The 27,581-nt window shown below is 35.8% G+C and overlaps 7 protein-coding genes and 1 long non-coding RNA gene across 8 annotated transcripts; 4 read left to right on the forward strand and 4 right to left on the reverse strand.

Annotated features, from left to right (window-relative positions):
• On the forward strand, positions 122–4,718 carry LOC104718649 (ATP-dependent Clp protease proteolytic subunit-related protein 4, chloroplastic-like). The gene is made up of 8 exons (XM_019231239.1): positions 122–433; positions 1,186–1,389; positions 1,543–1,598; positions 1,804–1,930; positions 2,099–2,176; positions 2,501–2,614; positions 2,708–2,817; positions 4,482–4,718. The coding sequence occupies exons 1-7, from the start codon at positions 167–169 to the stop codon at positions 2,777–2,779; spliced, it is 918 nt and encodes a 305-aa protein (XP_019086784.1). The 5' UTR covers positions 122–166; the 3' UTR covers positions 2,780–2,817; positions 4,482–4,718.
• Positions 7,112–8,604, reverse strand: LOC104718650. Its single transcript, XR_756415.1, has 3 exons — positions 8,024–8,604; positions 7,803–7,867; positions 7,112–7,624 (listed from the first exon to the last, which is right to left on the reverse strand). It is a non-coding gene; the product is annotated as an uncharacterized LOC104718650 (long non-coding RNA).
• LOC104718651 (expansin-like B1) lies at positions 9,120–10,743 on the forward strand. Its single transcript, XM_010436430.2, has 4 exons — positions 9,120–9,353; positions 9,701–9,810; positions 9,909–10,220; positions 10,323–10,743. Exons 1-4 carry the CDS (start codon positions 9,221–9,223, stop codon positions 10,518–10,520), a joined length of 753 nt encoding a protein of 250 aa, XP_010434732.1. The 5' UTR covers positions 9,120–9,220; the 3' UTR covers positions 10,521–10,743.
• LOC104718652 (RNA polymerase II transcription factor B subunit 2-like) lies at positions 10,966–14,380 on the forward strand. The gene is made up of 15 exons (XM_010436431.1): positions 10,966–11,456; positions 11,623–11,790; positions 11,893–11,961; positions 12,060–12,153; positions 12,278–12,378; positions 12,463–12,508; positions 12,583–12,642; positions 12,727–12,795; positions 12,923–13,006; positions 13,128–13,211; positions 13,307–13,392; positions 13,482–13,572; positions 13,738–13,818; positions 13,961–14,035; positions 14,123–14,380. The coding sequence occupies exons 1-15, from the start codon at positions 11,344–11,346 to the stop codon at positions 14,258–14,260; spliced, it is 1,359 nt and encodes a 452-aa protein (XP_010434733.1). The 5' UTR covers positions 10,966–11,343; the 3' UTR covers positions 14,261–14,380.
• On the reverse strand, positions 14,774–17,004 carry LOC104718653. The gene is made up of 4 exons (XM_010436432.2): positions 16,758–17,004; positions 16,352–16,473; positions 15,888–15,998; positions 14,774–15,198 (listed from the first exon to the last, which is right to left on the reverse strand). Exons 2-4 carry the CDS (start codon positions 16,466–16,468, stop codon positions 14,944–14,946), a joined length of 483 nt encoding a protein of 160 aa, XP_010434734.1. The 5' UTR covers positions 16,469–16,473; positions 16,758–17,004; the 3' UTR covers positions 14,774–14,943.
• On the forward strand, positions 17,855–20,849 carry LOC104718655. Its single transcript, XM_010436435.2, has 9 exons — positions 17,855–17,999; positions 18,223–18,287; positions 18,389–18,450; positions 18,542–19,651; positions 19,740–19,818; positions 19,910–20,023; positions 20,106–20,231; positions 20,309–20,394; positions 20,525–20,849. Exons 1-9 carry the CDS (start codon positions 17,855–17,857, stop codon positions 20,748–20,750), a joined length of 2,013 nt encoding a protein of 670 aa, XP_010434737.1. The 3' UTR covers positions 20,751–20,849.
• On the reverse strand, positions 20,957–24,789 carry LOC104718654 (protein SUPPRESSOR OF npr1-1, CONSTITUTIVE 1-like). Its single transcript, XM_019230580.1, has 4 exons — positions 23,707–24,789; positions 23,288–23,596; positions 22,730–23,206; positions 20,957–22,302 (listed from the first exon to the last, which is right to left on the reverse strand). The coding sequence occupies exons 1-4, from the start codon at positions 24,766–24,768 to the stop codon at positions 21,151–21,153; spliced, it is 3,000 nt and encodes a 999-aa protein (XP_019086125.1). The 5' UTR covers positions 24,769–24,789; the 3' UTR covers positions 20,957–21,150.
• On the reverse strand, positions 26,042–26,563 carry LOC109126842 (disease resistance protein RLM3-like; the record flags this gene model as incomplete). Its single annotated transcript, XM_019230713.1, has 1 exon — positions 26,042–26,563. A coding segment is annotated over one exon (522 nt), but the record flags the coding sequence as incomplete, so codon positions are not given.

Below are 27,581 nucleotides of genomic sequence, written 5' to 3' on the forward strand. Positions count from 1 at the left end.
AAAAAAAAAAAAAAAAAAAAAAAAAAAAACTAAAACTAGTGGGCTTATTGAGTTATTGTTGAGCCCATTAATAATGTTATGAAGCCCGAATTGATTCAGATCACTCTCTCTCTGATAATGTCGGGGTCTATCGGCCACTCTCTCTCTCTCTGCAACAAGGGAAAAAATGGAGGTAGCAGCAGCGACTGCGACGAGCTTCACAACGCTCCGAGCTCGTACGTCAGCGATAATCCCGTCTTCTACACGTAACCTGAGATCTAAAGCGAGATTTTCTTCTTCCTCGTCTCTCAGAGCTTCTCTCTCTAATGGCTTTCTCTCGCCGTATACCGGAGGAAGCATCTCTAGTGACTTTTACGGCGCTAAGCTTCATTCGCAATCGCTTAATCCGTTAAATTTGTCCAGCTCCAAACCTAAGCGCGGAGTTGTCACTATGGTACTTAAATTTTCTATACTCTTCACATCGTTTCTTGATTAGCTGAGGTCTCCACTCTTAGGTTTTCGTGGCTGTAGCTGATATTTCTGCTCTATGCTCCCGTGGTTGTGAATTCCCAGAAATTGTATTGGTTGAGACACCAATTGTTGTTCCTTAGTTTAGAACCAATTGATTAGAGTGACTCTAGATATAGGGAATTAGATTGCAAAGTGGGGGGGGGAGGGGGGGGAGAATGTTCATTCATTTATATTCTGAGATGTGTGCTTCTATGCTTGTGTATTTCCAGAGATTGTATTGTATTGGTCGTTCGTACTTCGACCAGCTGTTGTTACTTAGTTTTGAACCAGCGATATCTGTGGTTTAGAGGGACTCTAGATATATGTAGTCAGATATTAAAGAATGCTCATATATTACTGTTGTTTATTGATAGGAGATGGTACATGTTTATTGATAGAAATTATATGTTATATGATTGCCTGGTAAAGAAGAAGTTGAGTATTTGTCACTTATTATGTGGCAGAGGTTTCTTTTAGTGTGTGCTACTTACAGTATGCATCAAGTTCTCTGATTATGATCAGGATCCTTGGCTGTCAATTGTCATAGAGGATATGGAGGCTTTTGTATTCTTCACATACAGTTTCTCTGTCTTCTCTAATCTTAGTTGTGCTGAAATTTATGGTTGATCAATTCACTGTTGGTGAGCCTTTTCTTTTTCTTTGATTCTTATCATCGTGCTTCCCTCTTATCAACAGGTTATACCTTTCTCAAAGGGAAGTGCACACGAACAACCTCCCCCTGATTTGGCATCATATTTGTTCAAAAACCGAATTGTATATTTGGGAATGTCTCTTGTACCTTCAGTTACTGAGTTGATACTCGCAGAGTTTCTTTACCTTCAGTATGAAGACGAGGAAAAGCCTATTTACCTTTACATAAACTCGACAGGGACAACCAAGGTAGGCTTCCATATGGAACGCCCTTCATATTATCAACGCATGCTGAATTGTAGAATTGAAGTTGTGGTTTGTTTCAAATGAGTGATGAAAAGTCTACAAATCATTACCTATTTATTTAAAATGTTTTAAGAGAATTTACTTCTCCCATTTCAGAATGGTGAAAAGTTAGGCTATGATACTGAGGCTTTTGCAATCTATGATGTCATGGGGTAATTAATCTTCATTCCTTTTCTACTACTTTCTTCTTTCACTTATGTTTTCCCTAATAGTGCTGGTAACTGGACTTGAATCATGAAACTGCCTTCCCAAATATTTAAAATTGCACTTGGAGACAGTTTTCATATCATGCCTATTTTTGGGAGACCAACCAGTTATCCATGCACCAATGAACTCTTATCTTTTCGTTGACTTCAGGTATGTCAAACCACCAATCTTTACTCTTTGCGTCGGGAATGCTTGGGGTGAAGCTGCGTTGCTTCTGACTGCTGGTGCAAAAGGAAATCGCTCTGCGTTGCCCTCGTCAACTATTATGATAAAGCAGGTTCTTTTCTGATCATTCTTTTAAATCTTAGGTGGCGTCTTTTCCCTTCCATAGAAGATTTTTGTATTTCTTATTCGAGTTAGAAGAAACTAAGGCTTATGATTCCTAATTTCTGTTCAAGCATCTTTTACTCATCCATATATTTTCTCTTGTATGTTAACTTTGTAGCCCATTGCTCGATTTCAAGGCCAAGCAACCGATGTTGAAATTGCAAGGAAAGAAATCAAGCACATAAAGACAGAAATGGTGAGAAGATGAACTTGATATAAGTTCACATAGTAGTGAAATAAGTGTTGACCCTTGTGATGTACATAGAATATCTTAGTTTGATCTTCATTATGCAATAGTGTCTAGTTGTATATGAGATATGGGGAAATATAAATATATGTAACATGTAGGCAGGGTGTATACTTGCAGACATATTAATATGCATCAACTAGCCTTTAACTGTATGTGCTTGCTAGCGAATCTGGAATCATGCTATCATTCTCTTTCCGATACTTTTCACCTTTTTATCATAAAACATATCTGAAAAGGTGTGTCTCTGTTCTATGTATTGTTGTGCTCAAGGTCAAGCTGTATTCAAAGCATATCGGTAAATCCCCGGAGCAGATTGAAGCTGATATGAAACGCCCTAAATATTTTAGTCCCAGTGAGGCTGTTGAATACGGGATCATTGATAAGGTATGGTGCATGACAGAAAAATCGGAAAAACATATTAGTGGTTTTGTTTTCCATCAGCACAATTGAGTTATTCTTCATGTGCTACGTTTGCAGGTGGTTTACAATGAAAGGGGTAGCCAAGACAGAGGAGTTGTGTCCGACCTTAAAAAGGCGCAACTCATTTAAATGTCTGATTGTCTTCCGAAATCCCCCATGATTTACAGGTTAAAGCTAAAATTTACTCGCTTTCATTCTGCATATCGATTATAATAATTATGGAATTGCATTTTGGACTTCAATCTCCTATATAATTGCACAAAGCATAAATTTTACACTTGTCGGGGACATATTCTGGAATCATGTACTGCTTTCGTTCTGTCACATTTGGACCAATTATCCCATTGTAGGAGCATTTACTAACAAAAGGGAACACCTGTAAAAGTCGAAATACTTTTTACACCTCACAAATGGTTTATAATAATTACTTCAGCATTCATGCAATAGCCTTATAGAAGAAACCCGACGAATACATGCTTATAGTGGATGCGTATCTTCTAGTTTTGCGTTTCCTTTAGTTCAAATAGTTACTTCCCATTTCCCTCTGTTGCTCTCTTAGGACCCATTTTATAGTGATATCATTTTCATTGCCCATTATAACAAATTTCACTATTGATGGCCGACACCTATCCAAGGGTTATGCTCCTTCAGACACTAGAATTCGTATCGTTGGTTGTCTTAACAAATGATTAAATCTCAAACTCAAACTCTTGTCCTCTTTGATTGTCTGCCTATTAACACCAACCATTGATACATCTTTCGTGACTAAAAGCATTCGACTTCTAATTCTATTGGCTTCTCCTTTTAATAGTTTTTACTTTGTTATGACGTTATAATCATTATGTTATGACATTATCATTTCGCTGTGTTTTTCAGGTTGGAGATTTGACGACTGATCAAAGGGGGAATCGGTGAACCATTNTGGTGCATGACAGAAAAATCGGAAAAACATATTAGTGGTTTTGTTTTCCATCAGCACAATTGAGTTATTCTTCATGTGCTACGTTTGCAGGTGGTTTACAATGAAAGGGGTAGCCAAGACAGAGGAGTTGTGTCCGACCTTAAAAAGGCGCAACTCATTTAAATGTCTGATTGTCTTCCGAAATCCCCCATGATTTACAGGTTAAAGCTAAAATTTACTCGCTTTCATTCTGCATATCGATTATAATAATTATGGAATTGCATTTTGGACTTCAATCTCCTATATAATTGCACAAAGCATAAATTTTACACTTGTCGGGGACATATTCTGGAATCATGTACTGCTTTCGTTCTGTCACATTTGGACCAATTATCCCATTGTAGGAGCATTTACTAACAAAAGGGAACACCTGTAAAAGTCGAAATACTTTTTACACCTCACAAATGGTTTATAATAATTACTTCAGCATTCATGCAATAGCCTTATAGAAGAAACCCGACGAATACATGCTTATAGTGGATGCGTATCTTCTAGTTTTGCGTTTCCTTTAGTTCAAATAGTTACTTCCCATTTCCCTCTGTTGCTCTCTTAGGACCCATTTTATAGTGATATCATTTTCATTGCCCATTATAACAAATTTCACTATTGATGGCCGACACCTATCCAAGGGTTATGCTCCTTCAGACACTAGAATTCGTATCGTTGGTTGTCTTAACAAATGATTAAATCTCAAACTCAAACTCTTGTCCTCTTTGATTGTCTGCCTATTAACACCAACCATTGATACATCTTTCGTGACTAAAAGCATTCGACTTCTAATTCTATTGGCTTCTCCTTTTAATAGTTTTTACTTTGTTATGACGTTATAATCATTATGTTATGACATTATCATTTCGCTGTGTTTTTCAGGTTGGAGATTTGACGACTGATCAAAGGGGGAATCGGTGAACCATTCACCAGCACAAAAGTGGGGTAAAGTCTTGGAAACATGTTAGTAATGTTACTGGTAATGCTGCAATTTTTTAGTGCTAAACAAACCCATATGTGTAGGCTTGTCAAATGCCTAGAAACAGGATGGATTGGTGTATTTCAATAGTATATGCTTTTAATCTTTTAAAATGAATCAATTTCGTTTGCTCACCCCTAATGCGGATGTGTATATGTGTTACAAACCAATATGTTGCTTTGTGTTCACACCAAGCAAGAACGTGTACCGTTTCTGGAATAAGATGGAGATAGGCATGAATGAGCGATGACATTATGATAAATTCCACCCACCCCATTATCTTTGTATCCCTTTCTCCTATGAAAAGCCCACATTTGTCACAAACAGGCAAATGTTGATTTGATTTCATTGCATGAGTCAGTCAACAGTTTTAATGACGTCACCGGTTCCTCCTTACGTGCCGGCGAATATGAGTCGTCCAGTGAAACCATCATTTAGATTTAGATTTTAGACTTAGGGTACGCATTTTTTATCATAACCAAACGTTGAAAAAAAAAAAGGGTTCAATCTAATCAGATATTGGTTTTCTTTTGTGCAGTCATCGGTTCTCTACATGTCAGATTTCGAGGCATCATTATTTATCTGACTCTAGTAACTCATGAGACTAATCTGAATTTTGGTAAACAAACACCGTCGGAAAAAAATATTTGTGGTAGAGATGATGATTGTATATAAACTTCCCTTGAAAGTGAATCTCATTCAGAGGGATATTATATAATCTGTGACAAAGGGAATTATATCTAGGAGCCTTAGGGGACTAAAAATCAAATACCATTAAGTGGATTACAACCAAACCAACAACATAAAGGGTTCAGTGAATTCTCTACTTAGCTTCTATTCGAACTAGACTTATAGCATCCTTTTTGTCTTTCTAATCTTCTCCTAATAAGCTTACTTGTATTATAACAACAATTTTTTTATTATTCAAATATAAAGCTAGGCTGCTGGTAATATCCTACCACTCAATGTGTACTCTTATTGACATCACTAAAATTAATATATACACACCTAAGAGCAACTGCTACTTACGTGGTGTGTTTATCTTATTTTACCTTAGTTTATGAGTTTTAGAAAGTTAAAGCGCTTTTTTTTATTTTCCATATTTTATAGATGCAGTGGTAGGTTAGTAGCAACTTGTGTGTTTCTTACTCTTTAGAAATGTTTTTTTTGGTCGTAAAATCGTATAGACGTAGGCTTACCGGATCCTAACTCGAAGAACATGCTATAGAAGAAAACAATTTCGGGGAAATGACCGAACCGTGTTTTCTGTCAAAATATATAATTGGCTACAACTTGCAAGGGCATGTCTTTATTAGATAAGGAAAAAAAATGTTATCTTGAAAATCCTTCTTGTGAAAAAATCAATGAAGGCTTAGTGATTCAAAAAATAGCACGCTTGGCATATTCTATTGAGTTCATGCATCCAATACACCAAAGACCAAACAGTTAGTCGCAAATCAATCTATTAAGTATTAGGTGTCATTTAACCAAAAAAAAAAGTATTAGGTGTCATGAACTTCTCATTTTGGAGGCACGACCTATCATTTTTTAGATAATTTACTAGACCAAAAGTTACATGCCCCCACCACCATTGTCTATTGCATCACATATTTTGGATATTTTCCTCACTCTCATTTTTAATGCACTATATATAGATAACTTTATATATAAGAAATCTACAATAACAATCCCCATTATATATCTTCAATACACAATATAGCGAGAATGCATCAACCAGAAAATAATAGCATATCTCGGTATGTGAATCTCCAGTTATAAGAAAATGGAGATAGTTATGGTTCATGGTCTTCAATGTTCCAAGCTTTACAATTTCTACACAATTAAAAGATAAAATGGACAATAAATTATTCCATTTCATTCATCATAAATTATAAGAGATAGTGTTCTAGTCCACTAACAGATACTCATACTTGATATTTAATAATTTAGTACCATACTATTCGGTACTAAGACTAAGATCTACTCCCTCTGTTCCTCAAAGATTGATGTTTGAGAGATTTTACACAAATTAAGAAATAATGATTATTAATTTTAAATACAATATTGTTTTCCTACTAAAAAGTATTATATATTTATAAACCAATGACTATTGAATTTTCTTAATAATACTTCTTGAAGTTTACAAAAGTTTAATATTAATTAACTAAAAGTGGTAAAAATCAATTTTTGTAAGACAAAAAGAAATCACAAAACATCAATCTTTGAGGGACAGAAAGAGTATGCAAAGAATAAAAGTGCGCCTTTTGGGTTGATGCCAACTCTACAGCTACATTGGCATATGAATGATGTAACATTTATTTTAACATTTGAGCCGATCAAGTTAAANCGGTCTTCAATGTTCCAGGTTTTACAATTGGGAATTTTGTTAGAAGTTCCATTTTCAGAATTAAAGTTTTGAGAAATGCTATTTCATTATTTTCTTTTTAATTATGTCATTTGCTGTTTTTATGTTATAGAATTAAAATACTATAATACCCCTTAAAATAATGAAGGAAAGAAAATAAAAAAAAATCATTAATTTTTGGGCAAACATTTTTTTTTTAATTATCATTGTTTATACACATGTAGATATAAAAGAGATTGAAGTTGGTGGAGTTCTCCAGGTCAATAATATGGTTGTCTTCCGAGAATTCATCAATTTCAAGTCTGCGCAATAGACAACAAACATGTGAGTTTGATGAATTTAATATTTTTTTAAATAAATTGGTCATCTAGAAGTTAATAGACAAGATGAGTTGGAAAGATAATAGTAAGCCTATTGTGGTCCACCAACAGAGACATACCTTCTCTGTGTATCATTGTTGTCCTCCAAGAGTTTGATGGACTTAAGATATTCAAATAAAATTTGGTCCATCAGGAACTTAATAGACAACATGGTTGGATAGACAAAAAAGTAAGTGGTCCATAAATGAAAATCTAGTGGACAAAACAAAGATAAAGCTGGTCCACAGAGGCATACCTTCAATGTGTAGTAACATTGTTGTCCTCCGGGAGTTCTCAAATGTCAATATGAACGTCTTCAGACCTGTGAGATAGATAACATACATGTTAGTGTGATGGACTTAATGTTCTAAACTAAAAAGTGGTCCACCAGGAACTTAACAGACAACATGGTTGGATAGAAAAAAAGCAAGCGTATTATGGTCCAGAAATGAAAATGCAGTGGACTAAACCAAATATAAGACTTGTCTAAAGAGACATACATTTTTTGTGTAGTAACATTGTTGTCCTTCAGGAGTTCACCAATGTCATCTTGAACGTTTTTAGACTTGTGTGATAGACAACAAATATGTTAGTGTGATGGACTTAATGTTATTTACTAAAAAAAAATTTGTCTATCAAGAACTTAATAGACAACATCGTTGGATAGACAAAAGTAAGCATACTTTGGATCAAAAAGATAAAAACTAGTCCATAGAGATACCTTCTTTTGTCAATCATATTGTCATCCTCCGTGAATTCTCCAATGTCAAACTACCAATTGCAATAAACTTCATACGTCAACAAAAAACGGATCTGGTCTAATATAAGGAAAAGTTTTGTCCGTAAGAAAAACGGGTCTGGTCCACTAAATAGGTTGAAGGACAAGTTTGTGGTGGACAAATCTGGCTAGGCGTTGGATCTGGTCCTTCGAAGTTCCAACCTAGCAGCATGTGTTCAGCGTTGCATCAGATCTCATCGTGAGTTCTAGGAGTTTGTCAACATCTCCTTTGATGGCCTTGTTGTTGCAGAAACCAATCTTCGGAGGTTTTTCTTGATTTCTCTGGCGCTTCCATCAAATCTTCAACTCCTTTACTATAAGGTTACAGCTTTAACAGCTCTTTTTGGTATGTTCGACGGAATTTTGTAGAAGAAAGAGAGGAAAGAGAGATGTGAGAGAAGAACTAACGAGATGAGAAGATATGGAATAAAATGAAAAGAAAAAATAAAAGAAAGTGGGATAAGATTAGGTTTTTGCAATTGAGAGGGTGGGAAAGAGGAAAGTTTGATAATTTTAAATTAAGGTTGTAGCACCCGGAAAAAGAATTTTGCAAAAATGGCATCTCTGACAAGTTTAGACATTATTCATAGCACATCTAATAATTTTCTCTTTACAGTTTCTACACAATTAAAAGATAAAATGGACAAGATTATAAGAGATAGTGTTCTAGTCCACTAACAGATATTCATACTTGATATTTAATAATTTAGTACCATACTATTCGGTAACCAAGACTAAGATCTATGCAAAGAATAAAAGTGCGTATATAATAAGAAATATCTATTTTGAATCTTTTGGGTTGATGCCAACTCTACAGCTACATTGGCATATGAATGATGTAACATTTATTTTAACATTTGAGCCGATCAAGTTAAACTATAAAATTGCGTAATGCAAGTACGCGTTATAGCTAATATAAATTTGAGTTAGCTTTAAGCTTTTTGCCAAGTGGAAAGTAACAAATAGTAATCAATTGTATAATATTAATAAGCACTCTAGCTTCAACTATAAATACCCTATTAAGCCTTGCCTCTATCTCCACATATCTTTTGTTATACCAATTATATTATTTTTCCTATCGTGCTTGTTGAGAAAACGGAAATACATAATCTTACAATATTTTATAGATAAGATAGCATTATGAAGCAATCTCACGCTTTGTTTCTTCTACTCGTTCAAGTCATTGTTCTTTTGCCTCTCCATTGTCTATCCGACGATTTTGTTAGCTCTAGAGCTACTTATTATGGCAGCCCGGACTGCAAAGCAAATCCTCGTACGTATTTTAATCAGTTATTGCTATATAGATTATGGTCCTTAATTATTAGTTTTTCATTAGTATAGTACGACGTAACATCTCATTATGAACCTTCACTAATTAATTTATGCATTATCTACGTATAGGTTCTTTATCCAAATTCTTAATATAGAATTGAAACGATTCCATTAATTAAGAGTGTCCATATCATCAGTTCGAGTATGACATTATTACGTAATTAGTTAGTAGACCTTTTTCAATAATCTGTAAGTATTGGATAAAATTCCTAGTACTTTCTATAAAAAAAAAATGTTATTTGTTAACGAGAATAAAAATATGTTTATCATTGACTATTATATATGCAGGAGGACATTGTGGATATGGAGAATTCGGAAGAGATATCAATAATGGTGAAGTGAGTGGTGTTTCATGGCGACTATGGAACAATGGAACCGGCTGTGGTGCTTGTTACCAGGTTTATATATTTCAAGCTCATTATATATTTCATCATGCTAATTAAACTATGTCCATCACTAAGTAACCTGATATTATAATTTAATGAACTATACAAAGGTGAGGTGCAAAATACCACCACACTGCAGCGAGGAAGGAGTATACGTAGTGGCTACGGACTCCGGCGAAGGACATGGTACGGACTTCATCTTAAGCCCTAAGGCGTACGGACGTATGGCCCGACCAGGCACAGAGAATCAGCTCTACTCCTTCGGCGTGGTGGACGTTGAGTACCAGAGGATCCCTTGCCGGTACGCAGGGTATAACCTGGTGTTTAAGGTCCATGAGAAAAGCTATAATCCTCATTATCTTGCCATCCTTGTTTTGTACGTTGGTGGTGTTAATGACATCCTCGCCGTTGAAGTCTGGCAGGTAACTTAATCTAAGATTATTACAAAACAAAACAAGTATATGTATGTTATGGTTTAAACATTAATTAATATATGATATATGGTTGTGTATGCATGATTTTAGGAGGATTGCAAAGAGTGGATACGTATGAGAAGAGTGTTTGGTGCAGTTCACGATTTACAAAACCCACCAAGAGGTGCTCTCACATTGAGGTTCTTAGTCTACGGAAGCGCCGGTATCAATTGGGTCCAATCACCAAACGCTATTCCCGCCGATTGGACAGCCGGAGCCACTTACGACTCCAACATTCTACTTACTTAAATTCCATATCAGTGTGTTTATATATATATATTTTTATGTATGGTTTCTCTATGTAATGGCTAATACGTATATTTAAATAATGCCCCCCTAGACCAATGATAATAAAACAATCGTAGTATAGATTCATATAGTTTATGTATTGTATCCGTTAAAGAAAAATGTAATGATTTGTATGAGTTCGATTTCCATGGAATAAATCAGTAATAAAATATTAAATTTAACAGATGATCAAACGTAGCGTAAGCATTATTTACATTTTTGGTCAGTCAATAATCATATAAATATAGTCAACCTCTTTTCATGCTATGAATACAAAATTGGCGCGAGTTTTTTTCTAACACACATATAGGCCCATCAGTATTCCTAGGGCCCGTTAAATTCTCATTAGAAATAAAAACGACACCGTAACGTAGGTTCTTCTTCTAATTACGACAATGCAATTGAAGTATTGAACCAACCGGAGAAAATCGGAGGTGGCTTCTTAATTTCATTCATCTTCGAATCCTGAACCTGGTCATCTTCTTCGATCGATTTCGTCAGTTTTCTTCGATTCTAGGTGATAATCGATTCTGGAGTTCTTCGAGACAAGCAGTAGAGGATTCAAACCCTAAATTCATAACAGAAACTCGCTAATTTAACACCTTCCTTGGAGTGTTCTTCTTCAGTCCTGTTTTTGGATTTTGGGTTGATGCTTTTGTTTATCTAGTTTTGCGTCGATTGAGGCAGAAACCCTAATTTCGTGGACACTGTGGAAGTGGAAGCTCACAGTTAGTACACTCTTTCAGAAGTGGTCCTGTGAGTAGAAATCCCTATTGGTTAAAGGATGCCTCAAGTTAAGATCATCGCGAAGAATTTTATGGACATGGTGGCGTCTCTTCCCGCCATCAAGCTTGACAAGCTCTACAACAATGCCTTCATCTGCGAAGCCATCCTCAGGTTAATTTTTTATGTGTCTGTTTTTGTTTTGAAACATAGATTAGTTTTATATGATTTGAAGACCAGTAAGAGTAGTTATGAAGTGTGTGTTTTAGAGGATTTTGTTGCTGATCATTTGGAGAAAAAAAACAAGTTGAGGAACTTAATTAATTGAGATGGTTATCAGGTCTTTGCCGCCTCTTGCAAAGAAGTATGTACTGCAGATGTTGTACATTGATGTTCCTGTACCTTCTACGATGATAGAGGAGTGGGTGCTTGCAGATGGCGCATCTAAGCATAGAGTTGCTATTGATCGACTGATTCAATTACGCATTTTTTCAGAAATTGTAGATAGGTATGCGTTCTTGGTTCTATTATTGATACTATCATTGTTAAAGACTTGTTCAGATGTTATATATTCTCTTGACGTTGGATGTTAAAAATCCTACTTTTGCAGGAAAAGGGGAACCAGTTACAGCCTCAACCGTACATTTCAGAACAATCTTCAGAAACATATTATTTCCGGGTAAAGGCATTGTTACGTTGATGTTATAGTCCTTTTTCGTTATATTTTCTCTAGGTTTTTGGAGAAGATGCTGATGAGCCAAAAATTGAATTTTGCAGTGGAGTTTTACCTAGAGAGCCTATGAATTCCGACAATGCCATTAAGCTTCCAAGTCTACAAGAACTCGAGGCCTATGCCCATAAGAAATGGGAGGTCTGTGTATTTTCTTGATTTTGTTTATTGATAATACTAGTAAGATGGAAGCAACTGTAAAGAAGAAATCTCTTTTCAATATGAATTTGGATTGTATCTGATGATGTGCACTAATTTTTTTCAGAGTTTCTTGCTACAACTCATAAATTCGGGTCATGGTGAGAAGCTAACTGGCATCAGTGAATCTATGATGAAAATCTTCCAGCGAGGTTTATTGAGTCAGAGGTAATGTTATTATTATACAGGTCTGTAGATGCATAATAGTGGCATATAGCCTCCCTATTGAACACAGTTCACGTGATATTGCAGAGACAAATATGGCCCAAGATTAACTGAGAGTGGCTTTCAGTTTTTGGTATGCAATATGTGAATCAGTGATCTTCAGTTTCTTGTATATATATATGTAACCTTATTGACCCTAATTTGCAGCTGATGGATACAAATGCCCAGCTTTGGTACATTATTCGAGAATACATATCGAATGCCGAGGTATGTATCATGCCTTAACAAGGTTTAGTTAAGTTGAAATCTCTATTTTGCTGAATGAATAACCCAATACAAATTGTTGTTCAGGAACGAAATGTAGAACCAGCAGACTTGATTTCGTTTTTGTTGGAGCTTAGTTTCCATGTTACTGGTGAGGTATAATTGAACTTCACAAAAAAGTCATTTCAAGCGTTCTTGTTCTTTCTTTTTTTCACTCTTACTTGATTTAGCTGGAAGCTTGTTAATTGTTTCGTTGAGCTCAAACATCTTATACACATTGCAGGCATATAACTCAAATACGTTGACAGAGGTTCAAAGAAAAACACTCAAGGACCTTGAAGACTTGGGATTAGTCAAACTTCAACAGGTTAGACTTGGACCATTTGTAATATTACCAAATAGCAAAAGAAAAAAACTTTGCAATAGTTGAAATCAGAGAGATTATAGAACTATATCATAAGCGGAGCTAATCTTTCTAATTATTAAAGGGAATGAAAGACAGTTGGTTTATTCCTACTAAACTGGCTACAAATTTATCAGTCAGTCTGGCAGATTCATCATCTCGAAAAGAGGTCACACCTTTTTTTATCCCCCTCTTGTCCATTTCTACATACTACCAACATCTTCTTGATTTTGAGTATCATTGCTGTTTGTTATTCCTCATCAGGGATTCGTCGTGATGGAAACAAACTTCAGGATGTATGCGTACTCAACGTCTAAGTTACAGTGTGAAATTTTACGTTTGTTTGCGAGGTAGTAGCTCCTGAACATCGACCTGAAACTCTACTCATCTGTGTTTTGAAATCCTTCAGGTCTAAGTAGTTGCTGCTTTATTTTTCCAGGATAGAGTACCAACTTCCAAACCTTATTGCTTGTGCAATCACAAAGGAAAGTTTGTACAATGCATTTGACAATGGCATCACATCAGACCAGGTACCTTTGGTTTCAGTTGAAAAACATTTTGAAGTATCCATCCAATTACTTATGCTTACACTTGACCAGACCCATACTGTCCATAAGATGGTGATCAAATTGCTGATGCTTTTCTTAAAAGTTACTAAATGATCATTTTTTTTCCCTTTCTTTTTGCTGTCACAGATCATAACTTTTCTCCAGCAAAATGCTCATCCACGATGTGCTGATCGAGTCCCATGTATTCCAGAAAATGTCACAGACCAGGTTTATACACCCTCCTTCCATTTAGTGTCAATTGTATTAAAATGTGTATAGGATTGGTTTATAGCTTGAAAGGTGTGTACTATCTCTGCTACCTGATATATCAGGCTTGTGCTGATGAATTTAAATGTATTGTTTTTGGCAGATACGGCTTTGGGAGGGTGATCTGAAGAGAATCGAGATGACCCAGGCCCACTTCTACGATGAATTTCCTTCAAAAGTAACAAACTTGAATCCTCTTAATTTTTGTTTAATGCGTTATATAGGAAATCCCAGTAACCAAAAATGTGCAACATTATGTTGGCAGGATGTGTTTGAGGCAGCTTGTGACTTTGCTCGGGAATGGGGAGGCCTTCTCTGGGAAGACTCTAAGAGAATGCGACTTGTTGTGAAATCTGAAGTTCACAATCAAATGCGTGAGTTTCTTCATACCCAAAGCAAATAATAAGTAAGGAACTCACATTTTGATCTCTTTCTTGGTTAAACCAGAACCTCATGTTTTGCTACTACAAAAGATATAAATCGTAAGATTTCAGCAGAAAGAGAAAGATGTCTTGTTTCTTTATATTAGTTCTTATCCTGGGAACCCATTTTGTGCCGTGTGGACTCTGCTACCAGCTTTAGGAATATACCTACCAATCATGTCAAAATCACTGATGCATATATAGTCTGAGAGATGCCCCATTTTTATGGTTTTGTAAAACCGGTAAAACAGTTTACAGATTACAGTTGATATTAATCTGAAGCAAACTACACATCTTTCCAATACTATGCACAAACACTCGTCATATTTTTTCTACATTTAAACGCACACGGCAAACTTATTTGGCAGTAGTGTTAACTGATAACTTAATTCAAAATATTCTTCAGTTGATCTTATGTTTATTTGAAAACAATATATTTGGGATAATCCAACCAGGGCCACCTCTACAAGTTCTTGCACGCTAGACAGTAGACAGACCAGAAACTCGGTTTTGTCTCTATTCAGTCAACAAAATTCCAAATTATTAAAACCCTGCAAATGCGAGGCTGCGATCTCAGCTTAATCAAGTAAGATAATTTTAACCGTTGGATGTGTACAGAGACTCTGAATCTATTATGTGTCAACATGAAGACAAAGATCAGTCTTTATTTTGCTTGAGCTTTTTCGTTGGCTGAGGATTCTGAATCCTGGATCTTCTCTCCCGTGTTTGCCTCTGCACTCATATTTGCATTTCCACGTGCCCGAGCGAGTCTCTCAGCCTCTTCAATCTTTCTTATAGCTTCCTGTTGTGTTGCGTTCATCATTGTCCCCATCGTTTTCTTCTCTCCTTCGAGCTGAATCTCCATTATGGTACCAGCTTGCTTGTCTATCGGTTTGAAGTAGTCTTCAATCTGAGCCTCCTGTATTGGTAAAGACCCGAAACAAACTTAAGACTTGAAATTCTCCTAACACGGACAAAAGTAAAACAAAAGAGATGGAAAGCTTTCTAATTTGGGAAACACAAGCTCTGGTGACTGGTCTCGTTTCGCTATTTCGGTCTTTCCTTCCAAAACGTTTTGCTATCAAAATCTCAAACACCAAAAAACTAAAAAAAATTTCCCATCTTTGAATGCTTTGGATCAAAAAGGCACTTAGCTGACACGATATCACAAACATATTTTGACGACACTTAATGTACATATATAGGCTTATAGCTGATATTAAGAAAGTGATAAACNTTTTTTTTTTTTTTTTTGTACAAAAGACTTGAAATTCTCCTAACACGGACAAAAGTAAAACAAAGATGGAAAGCTTTCTAATTTGCGAAACACAAGCTCTGGTGACTGGTCTCGTTTCGCTATTTCGGTCTTTCCTTCCAAAACGTTATGCTATCAAAATCTCAAACACCAAAAAAACTAAAATCTTTTTCCCATCTTTGAATGCTTTGGATCAAAAAGGCACTTAGCAGACACGATATCACAAACATTTTTGATGACACTTAATGTACATATATAGGCTTATAGCTGATATTAAGAAAGTGATAAACTCGATGGGAGTAAAGCAAACAATTTGCAAAGTTGGGGACTGAGGATAAAGATAAGAGACTAACCGTATTCTCAATCTGCTTATTCAAATTCTGCATCTCCTCAACCATACGGCGGACTTCAGATAATACAATCTGCTCTGGGAGTCTGTTTATCTCAGCTTTCCTTTGTTGGGACTGCAAGACCAATGGTTTGAATCAGATAAAAAGGTATCCATGAGTACCCTTGCTAGAAGCTAGAAGTCATAACTCTCGTTGAACATATATAACACCTAAGTCTATATATGATTAGGAAACTCTAACTGAAGGAAAATCTGATTTCATCACACTTCAAATGTACAATATTGAAGTAAGTATTCTGCACACAAGTTTATAGACATACAAGCTGCTTCAATGTCTCATCCTCAATCAAGTAGAAAAAAGGTTCTTCAAAAGTATACGATCAACTTTGGTCCAAGAAAAGTCAGAAACTAGGGTTTCATCAACTTAATTATTCTACCATTCATACTAAGGCATGGTGAGAAAGAAACCTGCTGGATACGCTTTTCGAGTTGCAACCTGTAAGTCCGGATTCTCCGTTCTTCATACCCAGAGAGGACTCTCACATAGAACATTGCTTTTCTCCCATATTCCAGCAGCTTGTTCATCTTTCCTGCAAACCATCACGAGTTATTCCAAACAATCAATGAATAGCAAAAACCCTTCTGATCACAAATCACTTTGGCTGAGGATGACATTATAAACAATCTATGAATACATCAAATGAACATGACAGCTTATAACTATTATAAGCTCCTCCGATACATAATAGAATCAAACTATATAGATCTATATCATTCGCATCGAAGAAGACTACGAAATGACGAAAATCGTAGGTTCAATTCACAGCAAATCAGAGGGAATCGAAATGATAATCACGCAAAAGTGTAAACGAACCTCAATTAGGAACTAAATTATCGATCGACAGAGACGGGATTGCTGAAATGAGATGATAACTCAAAAGACTTGACTCTGCCACACAAACCACACAAGCGAGCGACGAAGAACAAAATATTCAGGATTCCGTGAGATACTCCGATCGAAAATATCTGTTATTGGTTCTACAATAGACTGAGGATGAGGAACTCCGGCTCCGGCGGCAAGAAAACTCCGTCACCGATCTCTCTCGCTTGACTTAGAAGGGGGGATAATACCAAAATATGTTGCTTCTCTCTCCCTTAGTGGGCTATAAACGGGCCTTTTAATTTGAAGCAGGCTTTAATGGGCTTAACCGGCCCGATATGTCGTGCCAATAAAATAAAATTCTCTAGCGCTTCGGCTCTGCAGTCACATGTAGCCGTTGATTGATTCTCGACTGTCTCACAAGTAGCCGTTGAAAATAAATTCTATTGATCAATTCCTATTTGTTTCAATTTTAAAATTTATTACTAGGCTCCAAACTCTTTAATTTCAACCAATTATTTTGGTTGAAATACCGATGAATATTGAATGTTTAGATCGCTGACGTCTTTAATTAAAAAAAAAATAGAAGAGAAATGTTGTGTATTACGGTATAATTACTTTGATCAATTAAATTGAATACAGATCATTTTTGAATCTGTCGAAGAATACAAAGCAAAAATGATTTGTAAAGTTTACAAAAAAAAAAAAAAAAAAAAAAAAAAAAATTTGTAAAGAAACAAGAAATATATGCCTGCATTACGGGATTTGGTTTGGTTCTGTGGAAATGCCGGTTTAAAAGAACCGGTTTTGCTTCTTCTTTCTTTCTTTATCCTCCTTTTCCTTCAGATTTACTTTATTCACGATGAAAGAGAGATGCTCAAAATCGAAGTAGTGACGAAAGTAACCCTGAGAAGAGACCATTATTACAATCCTTTCCACTTAACGGCTAGTTTTTGTGAATGTTTCCTTCATCAATCATCTTGTCTGAGCTAAAAAAGACACGCACCAAATTAGACACAACTCTTTCTCTCTTTCTCACTCTCTGTTCCTCTCTCAGTGAATCTCTAATTTTATTGATAATTTTAGTGTAAATGGAGGCATTCGAGCATATGATAGTGGACGAGTTTACCGAAGAAGACTTCTACGAGACGATAGAAGCTCCCAAGTTTGTAGACCTCACCGCACCAGATCATCGCCCTGAAGGAGATGATCGTTACTGGTTCTGTTCCAGAGTTGGTCTGAATCATTTTTACATTTTACTGTTTTTTTTTTCCTTTCGGAAATTTGAATCATACCATTTATATTCCAGAGATCTGGGAAATTCGATTTTGATATTTTCTGAAAATTGCTAAATTAGGGTTCTTAGTGAACAGTTTTTTTTTTTTTTTTTTTTTTGACTTTTAATTGGAACGTGTTTTGATCCGTTTTTGGTTTCTTGGTGATAATGTGTGTACCTTAGGATGTGATCAGAAGCATGAAGAGTTCATGGATTCGGAAGCAATCTACAAAACATTCCTTCTTCGGGTTAGCTGAAAGATCTAAACTTTTTTTTTAATTCTTTTCTTCCTTATTTTGATTTTGTTTAGAATAAATTCACCAACTTTGATGTTAATCAACATTACTAGGTCATGGCAGCTAGGAGTCCAAGTGTTCGTCTTCGAAAAGCTCTTTACAGAAAGGATTTCAGGTAATTAAATTCAAATTGTATATGAGAAATGTGTTTTTAACTTAAGAGAGATCATCACTGAAATGTGTGTTACATACTTTTCTTGTTACAGTGTTGATCCTAAATGCCCCAACACGGTTCCTGCAAAGCCCTCGAGATCACGCGTTTCTAGATTGGCTATGATCTCATCCATTCCTCAGAAGGGTAATGGTAATGTCATCAGGTCAAAAGAAGTAAAAGTAGTTTCCACAAACAAGAATGCAACTCCAAAGGCAAAGGTGAAAGGGAAAGAGTCATCAGTGATCTCATCAGTTCCTCAGAAGGCGTTAACTGAGAGAAAGAAGCAAATGCATAGTCCAGCCGCTTTTAGGAGTGTACAGAATCCTCCGAGAAATGCAACAATCAAGGTGTCCGAAAACAGAGTTGTTGCGAAGGCTTTGGTGTTTCAATCACCAAAGAAGTTGGTGAAACTTAAGAGATCTGTGGAGCTTTCTTCCTCGGTGAAGAAGTTGTGTAATGGGATGAGGAAGCTTGAGATTGAGAAAAAAAGCAACGGTTTAGGGTTTAATCATAAGGCTGGGAGTTCAGTTCCATCTAGAAGACCGCTAAAGACACGAGAGGTGAAGAGCCGAGTGTTTGATTCTGTGCGGTCACAGAAACAGAACGATGAGAAAACCAAATGTGTCAGTACTTTGAAGAAGAGGGTTAAGAAAAAGGAAGAGCCTGTGCTTTCCCCTGATGCTTCTAAAGCTCATGAAGCTAATGGCAAGGAACTTAAGAATCAATCTTTGCCAGAGACTGAAAAAACTAGTGGAGATGAAGATCTCATGGTCGAAAACAAATGTGAAGAATTAACAAACACATTGAAGGTTAACATGAATGCTCAACTCCAGGCCATAGAAGATCCTGCTGTAATAAAGGAGAGTGGACAGGCAAAACAATATCAAATTGCAGAGATTGAAGAAAAGGAGAATGCATTAGCTTTGGACTGCGAGGACAAAGAAAATGCTACTATTGCAGCGGCTGTCGATAGAGAAGATATTTCTGTAATAGAGGTGAGTGGACTGGACAAAGCAAAGCAATGTGAGGCTGTGGAGATTGAAGACAAGGAAAATGCATTACCATTGGAGTGTGGGAACAAAGAAAATGCTACTAATGAGACGGATGTGGTTGATAGAGAAGGCGATAATAAGGAAAATTCTTCAGCCTTGGACAATAACAGGTGAGGAAAATGTTGTTTGCTTGCTTTACTTTGGGTTCTCTTTAACGCATCACCTCACAGATATACTTGTTTTGTGTGAATCTTGCAGAAAAGTCGACCAAGCCACCTACCCTTTGTTGAGAAAGAAAGTCTTTGGCAAGAAAGAAAATTTTAAAACTACTCAAAAGGTATGTTGCATAGCCTATGTACCTTCTGTATACTTATTAATTGGGCTCTACTATTATCTATTGTGTATTTATATGCTTTTGTTTGGACCAGGTTATGACAGCAGCAGATAAATGTTTCAACGGCAAGACTGTTTCGGCCTGTACTCGTGTGAAGTATACGAAACCTAAGCTCACGAATCCAAAGCCTTTTCGACTTCGAACTGATGTATGATGCGCAATAATCAAAGATATATTCTCTCATATGCAACTCTGGTTATTTTATTTCTGATGGTAGAATTTTTTTATAGGAAAGACAAATTCTCAAGGAAGCACACACGGAGAAGAAACCACAGTGTACTCTTGCCAAAGAAGAAACTGCAAGCATTATGGGGTTCCATGGTGAAAACTTGGGTCCAAAACATCAGCCTGTTCGAGTAAGTTCTTTGTGAAGCATATCAATGTTCATCGCGTGAGTGTTTCTTTTGGTGATATAATAATCTCCAATCTGCAGGTAGAAAAAAACATAACTTCCCGGCTAAAAGCTCCAAGAGGAACATCCACTACACTTGTCTCTGAAAACATGATTAATAGCAAGAGGTAAAAACTGCTTGATCAGAAAGAAAATGTTTATTCTCTCACTTTAGAGAAAATGGCAAACGAGTCTTGACTTGTTGTAGCAGTTACCTTTTCTCGCAATGTAATCTGAAAATTTTGTGCATTTTCTCAGGGTTGCATTAGGTAGAAAGAAGCAAGTGGCAAGGAAAGGAGTTGAAACCGTGAAGGAAACCTCACAGGTGAATGGAGAATCTAAGGAAGTTGCAATCATCAACAAACCTGCTGTTTGTGCTATTGCTTCAGGGGAGAAAAGACATGCAACTGTCCCAAAGGGACCAAACTTCCACAGTATTCATATCCCTAAGAGCTGTACGAAGAGAGTGGCATCACAAGTCTAAGATCGTCTTTTGAAATATATGTGGTTTAATTCACACGAGAATCTTGTAATTTTTTTTGATCTTTGAGAATTAACAATATGGAGCTTGTTTTAGTGTGTGTAATTATTTGCTCAGTATTTCAGATTGATACAAAAGAAAATTCAGCTGTTAAATCCCAAACACAAAGATTTTTCTTTAATAAGAGTTAAAAAAAGGAGAAAGGAAAAGATACAAAGATGTGTTTCATCTCCATAAGAAGTTGCTCGAAGAGGCAGAAGACAACGATACATTACTAGTACCTTAAACTTCCAAGTCAAAGCGTCAATCCTGTGTTCACCACAGTTTGGTCACATGGTAAGAAGTTTGAAGGTATCTGTCATCTGCACAATAAATCAAGTGGATTTGTTCTGGTGAATATAGTTTATCCAATGTTCATGTCCTTCCACTCTACATCGCATGGAGACTGTTCAGAGCTTCTATCATTAACATCCGGGTAAGGAGGAACATCCCAGATCCGTACACCGCATCCTTTTATCCTCTGAGTCGAACAAGGACAGTTATCCATGCCGCATTCATGGAAATATCTGTTGCTACGGTAGTAAAAATGAAATTCCAAATAGTTATAGTCCAACTCTGCTGGAGGATCATTGATATTTTTAGTAGGGAGCCAAATTTGGAACAAAGCCAGCTTATCCATCTTACATGAGTCCATGTAAGCGTCTACATAAAACATACCGGTTGTGGCTCTGAAGTACCAGCGTACCTCGATGTCTGGAGTATAGTGGCAACAGCTAGTTAAGGATTCGAGCAAGATGCAAGCCTTAAATCCCAGAAACTCTTTAGAGAGAGAGCTCTTGTGTAAAGGGAAAACTAGGGAACTTCCGGAAGCTCGATGCGTGAAATATGTAGGTACTTCTCCACCTGGTAAGAGAGAATATTCGTTGTTTAGTTGTAGGATGGATCGCCTTGCATCTATATCCAAATTGAAGCAATTCTGGTCTTCAAGGCAAGTCATTGGATTGTGGGAGGAGTGAGGTGTACCCTGGAGAGATTCACAACACTTTGTATGCAATTCAGTACGAGGAAACGTTGCCTTCTCGGCCATTGGTAACAATCCTTCGCAGTCTGAAAAATCTACCATGTGAAGACTGTTCAGTTTCAAAATGTTTGGGGAGATGGTTTCTAACCTCTTGCAACCACTCATTGATAGTACAGCGAGCTCAGAGATATCCTTAATCCAACAAGGAACTTCTTGAATCGCAGTGTGGCTTAGATCGAGATATTGAATCCTTGTTGAGATTTTAGGAAAAAATCTCAACCGTGAACACTCACTGAGTGTGAGGAACTCGAGGGATTCTAAGTTGACGTCTGTTGGAAGAACTTCGAGCCTTGAGCATCCACTCATGTTCAAATCCATCATTTCATGGAGATTCCGAATTGAAGATGGAAGCATAACCAAACTGTTGCAGCCTATGAGAACCAAATACTGGAGATTGGGGGCGTGCGAAAGATCTGGAATCTCTTTCAAGTTTTCAGATCCAGACAAATCCAACCGCCTAAGACTTCCAAGCCCCTTCAACATATATAAGAAGGAAAATAATGCATTAATGTGAGAGAGGAGTTTGAAAAGTGAATAAATTTGTAGTCTTTTTTTTCCTCACTGATTACATCAAACACCCATGCAACGTACGGAACTTTAAGTTTTCTTTACAAAAAAAAAAAAAAAAAAGGAAAAACGTGCGGACCTAAAATGTACAAAACAGATAAATTAATACCCGTAATATAATGTTCAAGTACCGTTTCAAAAACACTATCAAGATTCAAGACGTTAACACCTATAGCCTATATTATGATTTTGACAATACATATAAAACTATATTTGGATTAGAAGCCATTAGTTTCCTTGGGACAGAAATCAATCATCATAGCAAGAATTAAGAAAAAGTCTCCACATCCTAGGCACACAATGAGACCATGCATGGATTTTAAGAAATTTTTACCTTGTCTCCTTCCCATAGCTTCTCAAGCTCGCTGTTTTCCACTTTCAGTTCAACGAGATATTCTGTGGGGAAGTTAGAAGGCATACATCTCATCAGACAACCGTTCCAATATAATTTAGCGAGCCCATAGATATTCTCAATCCAAAAGCAATCTTCTTCTATCTCGGTATCATTTAAAAAGAGTGTTTCAATGTTCATTGAAATCTGAGGAAAACTTCTCAACCGTGAGCATCCATTGAGATTAAGGTAGTAAAGAGATTGCAAGTTGAAACCAGTTGGAAGAACCTCGAGCTTTGAGCATCCCCTCATATCTAACTCCATCAATTTATTGAGATTTTGGATCGAGGAAGGAAGTGACTCCAAAGATAAGCATCTCCAAAGAATCAACTGCTCGAGGTTTATTGCATTAGAAAGATCGGGAATCTCTTTTAAATCTGTGGAGAAAGCCAGATTCATCTTCTTGAGGCTTCCAAGTGGCTGAAAGCAAAGCAGGGACACAAACAGTATAGTATAATAATTTTACACTGAAGATAAAGAATTAAAAACTTTAAATAGTACCTGAATCCCTTCCCATAATTTCTCCAGCTTACTACTCGTCATCTCGAGTACAACCAGATACTTCCCACAAAAATTAGGGGGAATATACTTCAAAGGATAATTACTCCAATTTAGCAATCTAAGTTTACGTGGCAAAGAAACAAGGCCTTGAGGTAAATAAGATAGGACTTCACCAGTCTCCATTGACCACCCCGGGTAAAATTTTAGAAATCGGAGATTGTGCATCCTTTCGAACGAATTTTCGTCTATAGTAAATGGCTTTACTATTTTTGATGGGATAAAATCTATGGCTAGAACATTTTTTGTGCCCTAGAAAAAATATCATCAACAAGACTTTAACAATTTATTAAGCACCAAATATCATGCTGAACATAAAACTCATAATTAGTCAGCATGAAACGCAAATTTAAAACACTTACGGTATTCCTTTTTAATACTTCACGGATATCTTCAGCATCCACCAAGAAACGACGTTTTCCGGGATTTTTGGACTCTCCACGAACAACGTCTCTACCCAGGATCTTTAGCAAATTGTGCATCTCTACAATGTTGTGCGGTGTTATACGTATCAAAGACTTATTAGCCAGCATTTTTAGCCCAATGTTAACAGAAACACCGAGCAAACTTGTGATGTAACCAACTTCCTGGCGATTGAATAGACAAGCAATGTAAAGAAATACATTTTGATCTTCATCATGTAACCCATCGTAGCTTACTCTTAATGTTTTTACAATATTCCCGTCCAAACCCTTTCGGAACCTAGGCAGCATATCTATCCACTCTTTTTTGTCCTTTCCTTTCAAAGATGAACCCAATACACTGAGACCCAAAGGAAGTTTACCCGCAAGGTTTGCAACTTCAACTGCAAGCTCCGTGAAACCATCAAGTGGAGAGTTCTGCCCAAATGCACGTCGACATAGCATCTGAAGAGCCAGATCTTCAGATGGGAAATCCACCTCATAAACATATTCAATCTTGTGAGCCCTAAGAAGTTGTTTGTCTTGAGTGATCACAATTATTCTGCTTCCAGATCCAAACCATGCAGTTTGTCCCACCAAAGTCGTTAGTAGTTCTACATTATCCACATAATTAAGAACGATAAGAACTTTCCGGTTCTTTAGCCTTTGTTCTATCATACCAAAACAATTTATATTTAAATCCTTTTGACAAAGAATTTCTGACAGAAAACGTTGTTCCCAACACAACTTGGTGTCGTACTCATCCCCGTTGGTTCGCCTATAGTCATTTAGGAAAACTCGATGGTGGAATTGGCTAGAGAGTTTGTTGAAAAGAGCTCTTGCTATAACGGTCTTACCAATCCCTGAAGGCCCCACAATCCCCACCATTCTCACTCCCCCAGATTCCATGCACAAGATTGAATTCATTGCCTCTATATGACCTTCAATCCCAACATAATCAGCAAAACTGTTTGAAGGCGTTATAAGTTTATTCGACACATCGTTTGCAATTTTTTCAACCATGTTTGCTTCGTTATCCCTAACCAATACAAGAGAAACATTATGGCATACACCACCCTGACGACCATAAATCTATACTATACTAGTATTTTTGCAGCAGTTAAATATAAGTAAGATTTAAAAAAATAAGAAATTTTTTGTATTTCATTCAAACATAAATATATGATTCTCTTTCATTTTATTTGAATTTATATTTAAATTATTTTGAATTATTCGATAATATATTTAGTTAATAAAATTTGTGATTTTTCCTGCATATGATGTAATACAATTTTTTTAAAACGGATATATATTAATCAATAGATAAATAAAATTACGGGTATAATATCCCACATCGCCTTAAAAATTTAGGCAATAGTTCAAAGTCATAATATAAAAGAGACCAAAATGATTCATAATACAAATGAGTAGAAAGTTTGACTTATCAGACATTCAAACTTAAAACACTTTTATTTGGTTTATTCCGATTCTTTATTTTAAAGATTTTTAAAAGTTAAATATTATAAATATTTAAAATTTTAAAAAGTTAAATATTATAAATATTTATATTTTATAAAAAGTATAAATATTATAAATATTTATATTTTTTAGAAAGTTAAACATCATAAAATGTTAAAAATATTAATAATATTTTATAAATAATATTCAAATATTATAAATATTTAAACTTTATAAACTTTAAATAGTATAAATATTTCAACTTTAAAAAAAAGTTAGAAGACCTTTAAAATATCAATAATATATTTAAACTTTTACGAAACTGCAAATATGAGAAATACTCAACCGTTTTAAGAGTTCTAAGTATTATAAATATTTAAACTTTATAAGAAACGCCAATCTTATAAAATGTAAATGGTTACAACCTTAATAAATAACATATCAACTCAATCTAATATTGACAATACAAAACAATAAATATTAAAAATTAAGATTATATAGTGCGAGTTAAAATATCTCGGGACGGAGTTATATAACGGAACGGGTTTTGTTGATATTTATATAAATTTAAAATATCATGAATTTGCTGTTAAACGAGTAAAATATCATTTCATTATTTTGTTAACACTATCAGTATCCGAGAATAATTAAATTGATTAACAAATATTATGTAAAAAATAAATTATACTTCAGTATTATATGGTTTAAACTTATAAATACAACTTATAATTTAAATATTTTAACTATAAATAATTTGTCCCGCCGTGTACGCGGGTCCTAATCTAGTTTAACAGTATAATGTCAACAATGAAAATCACAATTAGCATCCAATATATGCTTAAATAACGGAATCAGAAACAACATACCAGTTCCGCAAGTCCTCTCCAGCCAAATTTGCTACCTCTACCAGAGCTCGAATCCAACGTTGTATCTCATCATCTGTTTTATTCCTGCATGTCTCTATAAAGGTTTTACCGAAGTCCCCTGTCTGTTTTCTAACGTCAGAAGGATCAACGTCGTAGAAAACTGGTACCACTAGTTGACCAAACTCCATATAGCAGTTGTGGATCTCGACCAATTCATTTAAGCACCACGTGGAAGAAGCATAATTTTTAGAAAACACAACGACGGAGATCCTCGATTCTCTTATTGCGAATAAAAGTTCCTGAGAAATTGGGTGGCTTCTCATGATCCCGTGGTCTGCAAATGTAGTGATTGACTTGCGATCGAACTCCTTAAGAAGGTAGCTGAGGAATGACTTGCGCACATCTTCCCCTCTAAAGCTCGGGAAGACATCATATCTCCAACTGCGAGAAGAAGAAGCCATGGGAGACGAAGATAGAGAGATAGAAGAGACAAATCAATTTCTGATGATTTTACTGACAACTCATGGTTGAATATATAATTATAAAGAGCGAGAAAAGAAACCTTCAAGGTTTCTCGTATCAGCAAATTGGCCGGCGAAAGACTATTTCTCTCCTACTCTTGGATTTTAATTAAAAACTTAGCAAAGAGTTAAATTGATAGAATTTAAATTAAATGAAATGAAATTAAATTAAATGAAAGAGGAGTTTGGTTCTTTTTCATTGGTGTACGTCCCTCGATCTCACAATGGTAAAGCAGATAATCTTGCGCGACGAATTCGCACAGTTCCACAGATAGTTTACTTATGTAAACAATGTTACTTTATATTGGCTTGTTTGAGCCAATCTTGTCCTCTTGTTGTCAAAAAAAAAAAGTCGACAATTAAAAAAAAAACCCCCACAAATCTTCAACATTGACAACTGTCTACAACATCTCAAACCAATAAACCGTGTACACAAAGCACAAGCATATTCAGCCTAGAACGATTCTTTTATTCGGGAATGTTAAGCGATGCATGTTGTTGTTTCTTATACCGCCACACATCTATACGTCTAGCGTCTCTAAAGTCTTGTCTATGACAACTGGGCGATAGTAGATCAGGAGACTAACCTTTTGTCTCCACGAAGAGGTGGTGTTAATCAGTCGTACCTCTTAATTTATACGGTATCATTTATTTCTAACATTAGCTTTTGAATCACGCGTTATTTGATATATTTTAATAAAAATTATAGTATATGGTTAATGACCTTTAATGAAATATTATCTTATAAAACTTTAAATTAGTATTAAAGGAAAAAAGAAATTTTAGATACACAATTTTTAAAAATGTAAAAATCAATTGTGTTATAAAATCAAATCTGATTAAAAAAATCATGAATTTAACTCGACGTTCAGGTGAGACGGATCAAACTGGTGACCTCACATATCGTAAACCATTTCTTTGACTACCAGAAAACCATGAATTTATCTCGTTTTCTATATTTAATTGATTGTTACCACCTATGTTTTCATGT

The sequence above is a fragment of the Camelina sativa genome, chromosome 10 (assembly GCF_000633955.1).
Source record: "Camelina sativa cultivar DH55 chromosome 10, Cs, whole genome shotgun sequence".
In the NCBI taxonomy this organism is placed as follows: Eukaryota; Viridiplantae; Streptophyta; class Magnoliopsida; order Brassicales; family Brassicaceae; genus Camelina; species Camelina sativa.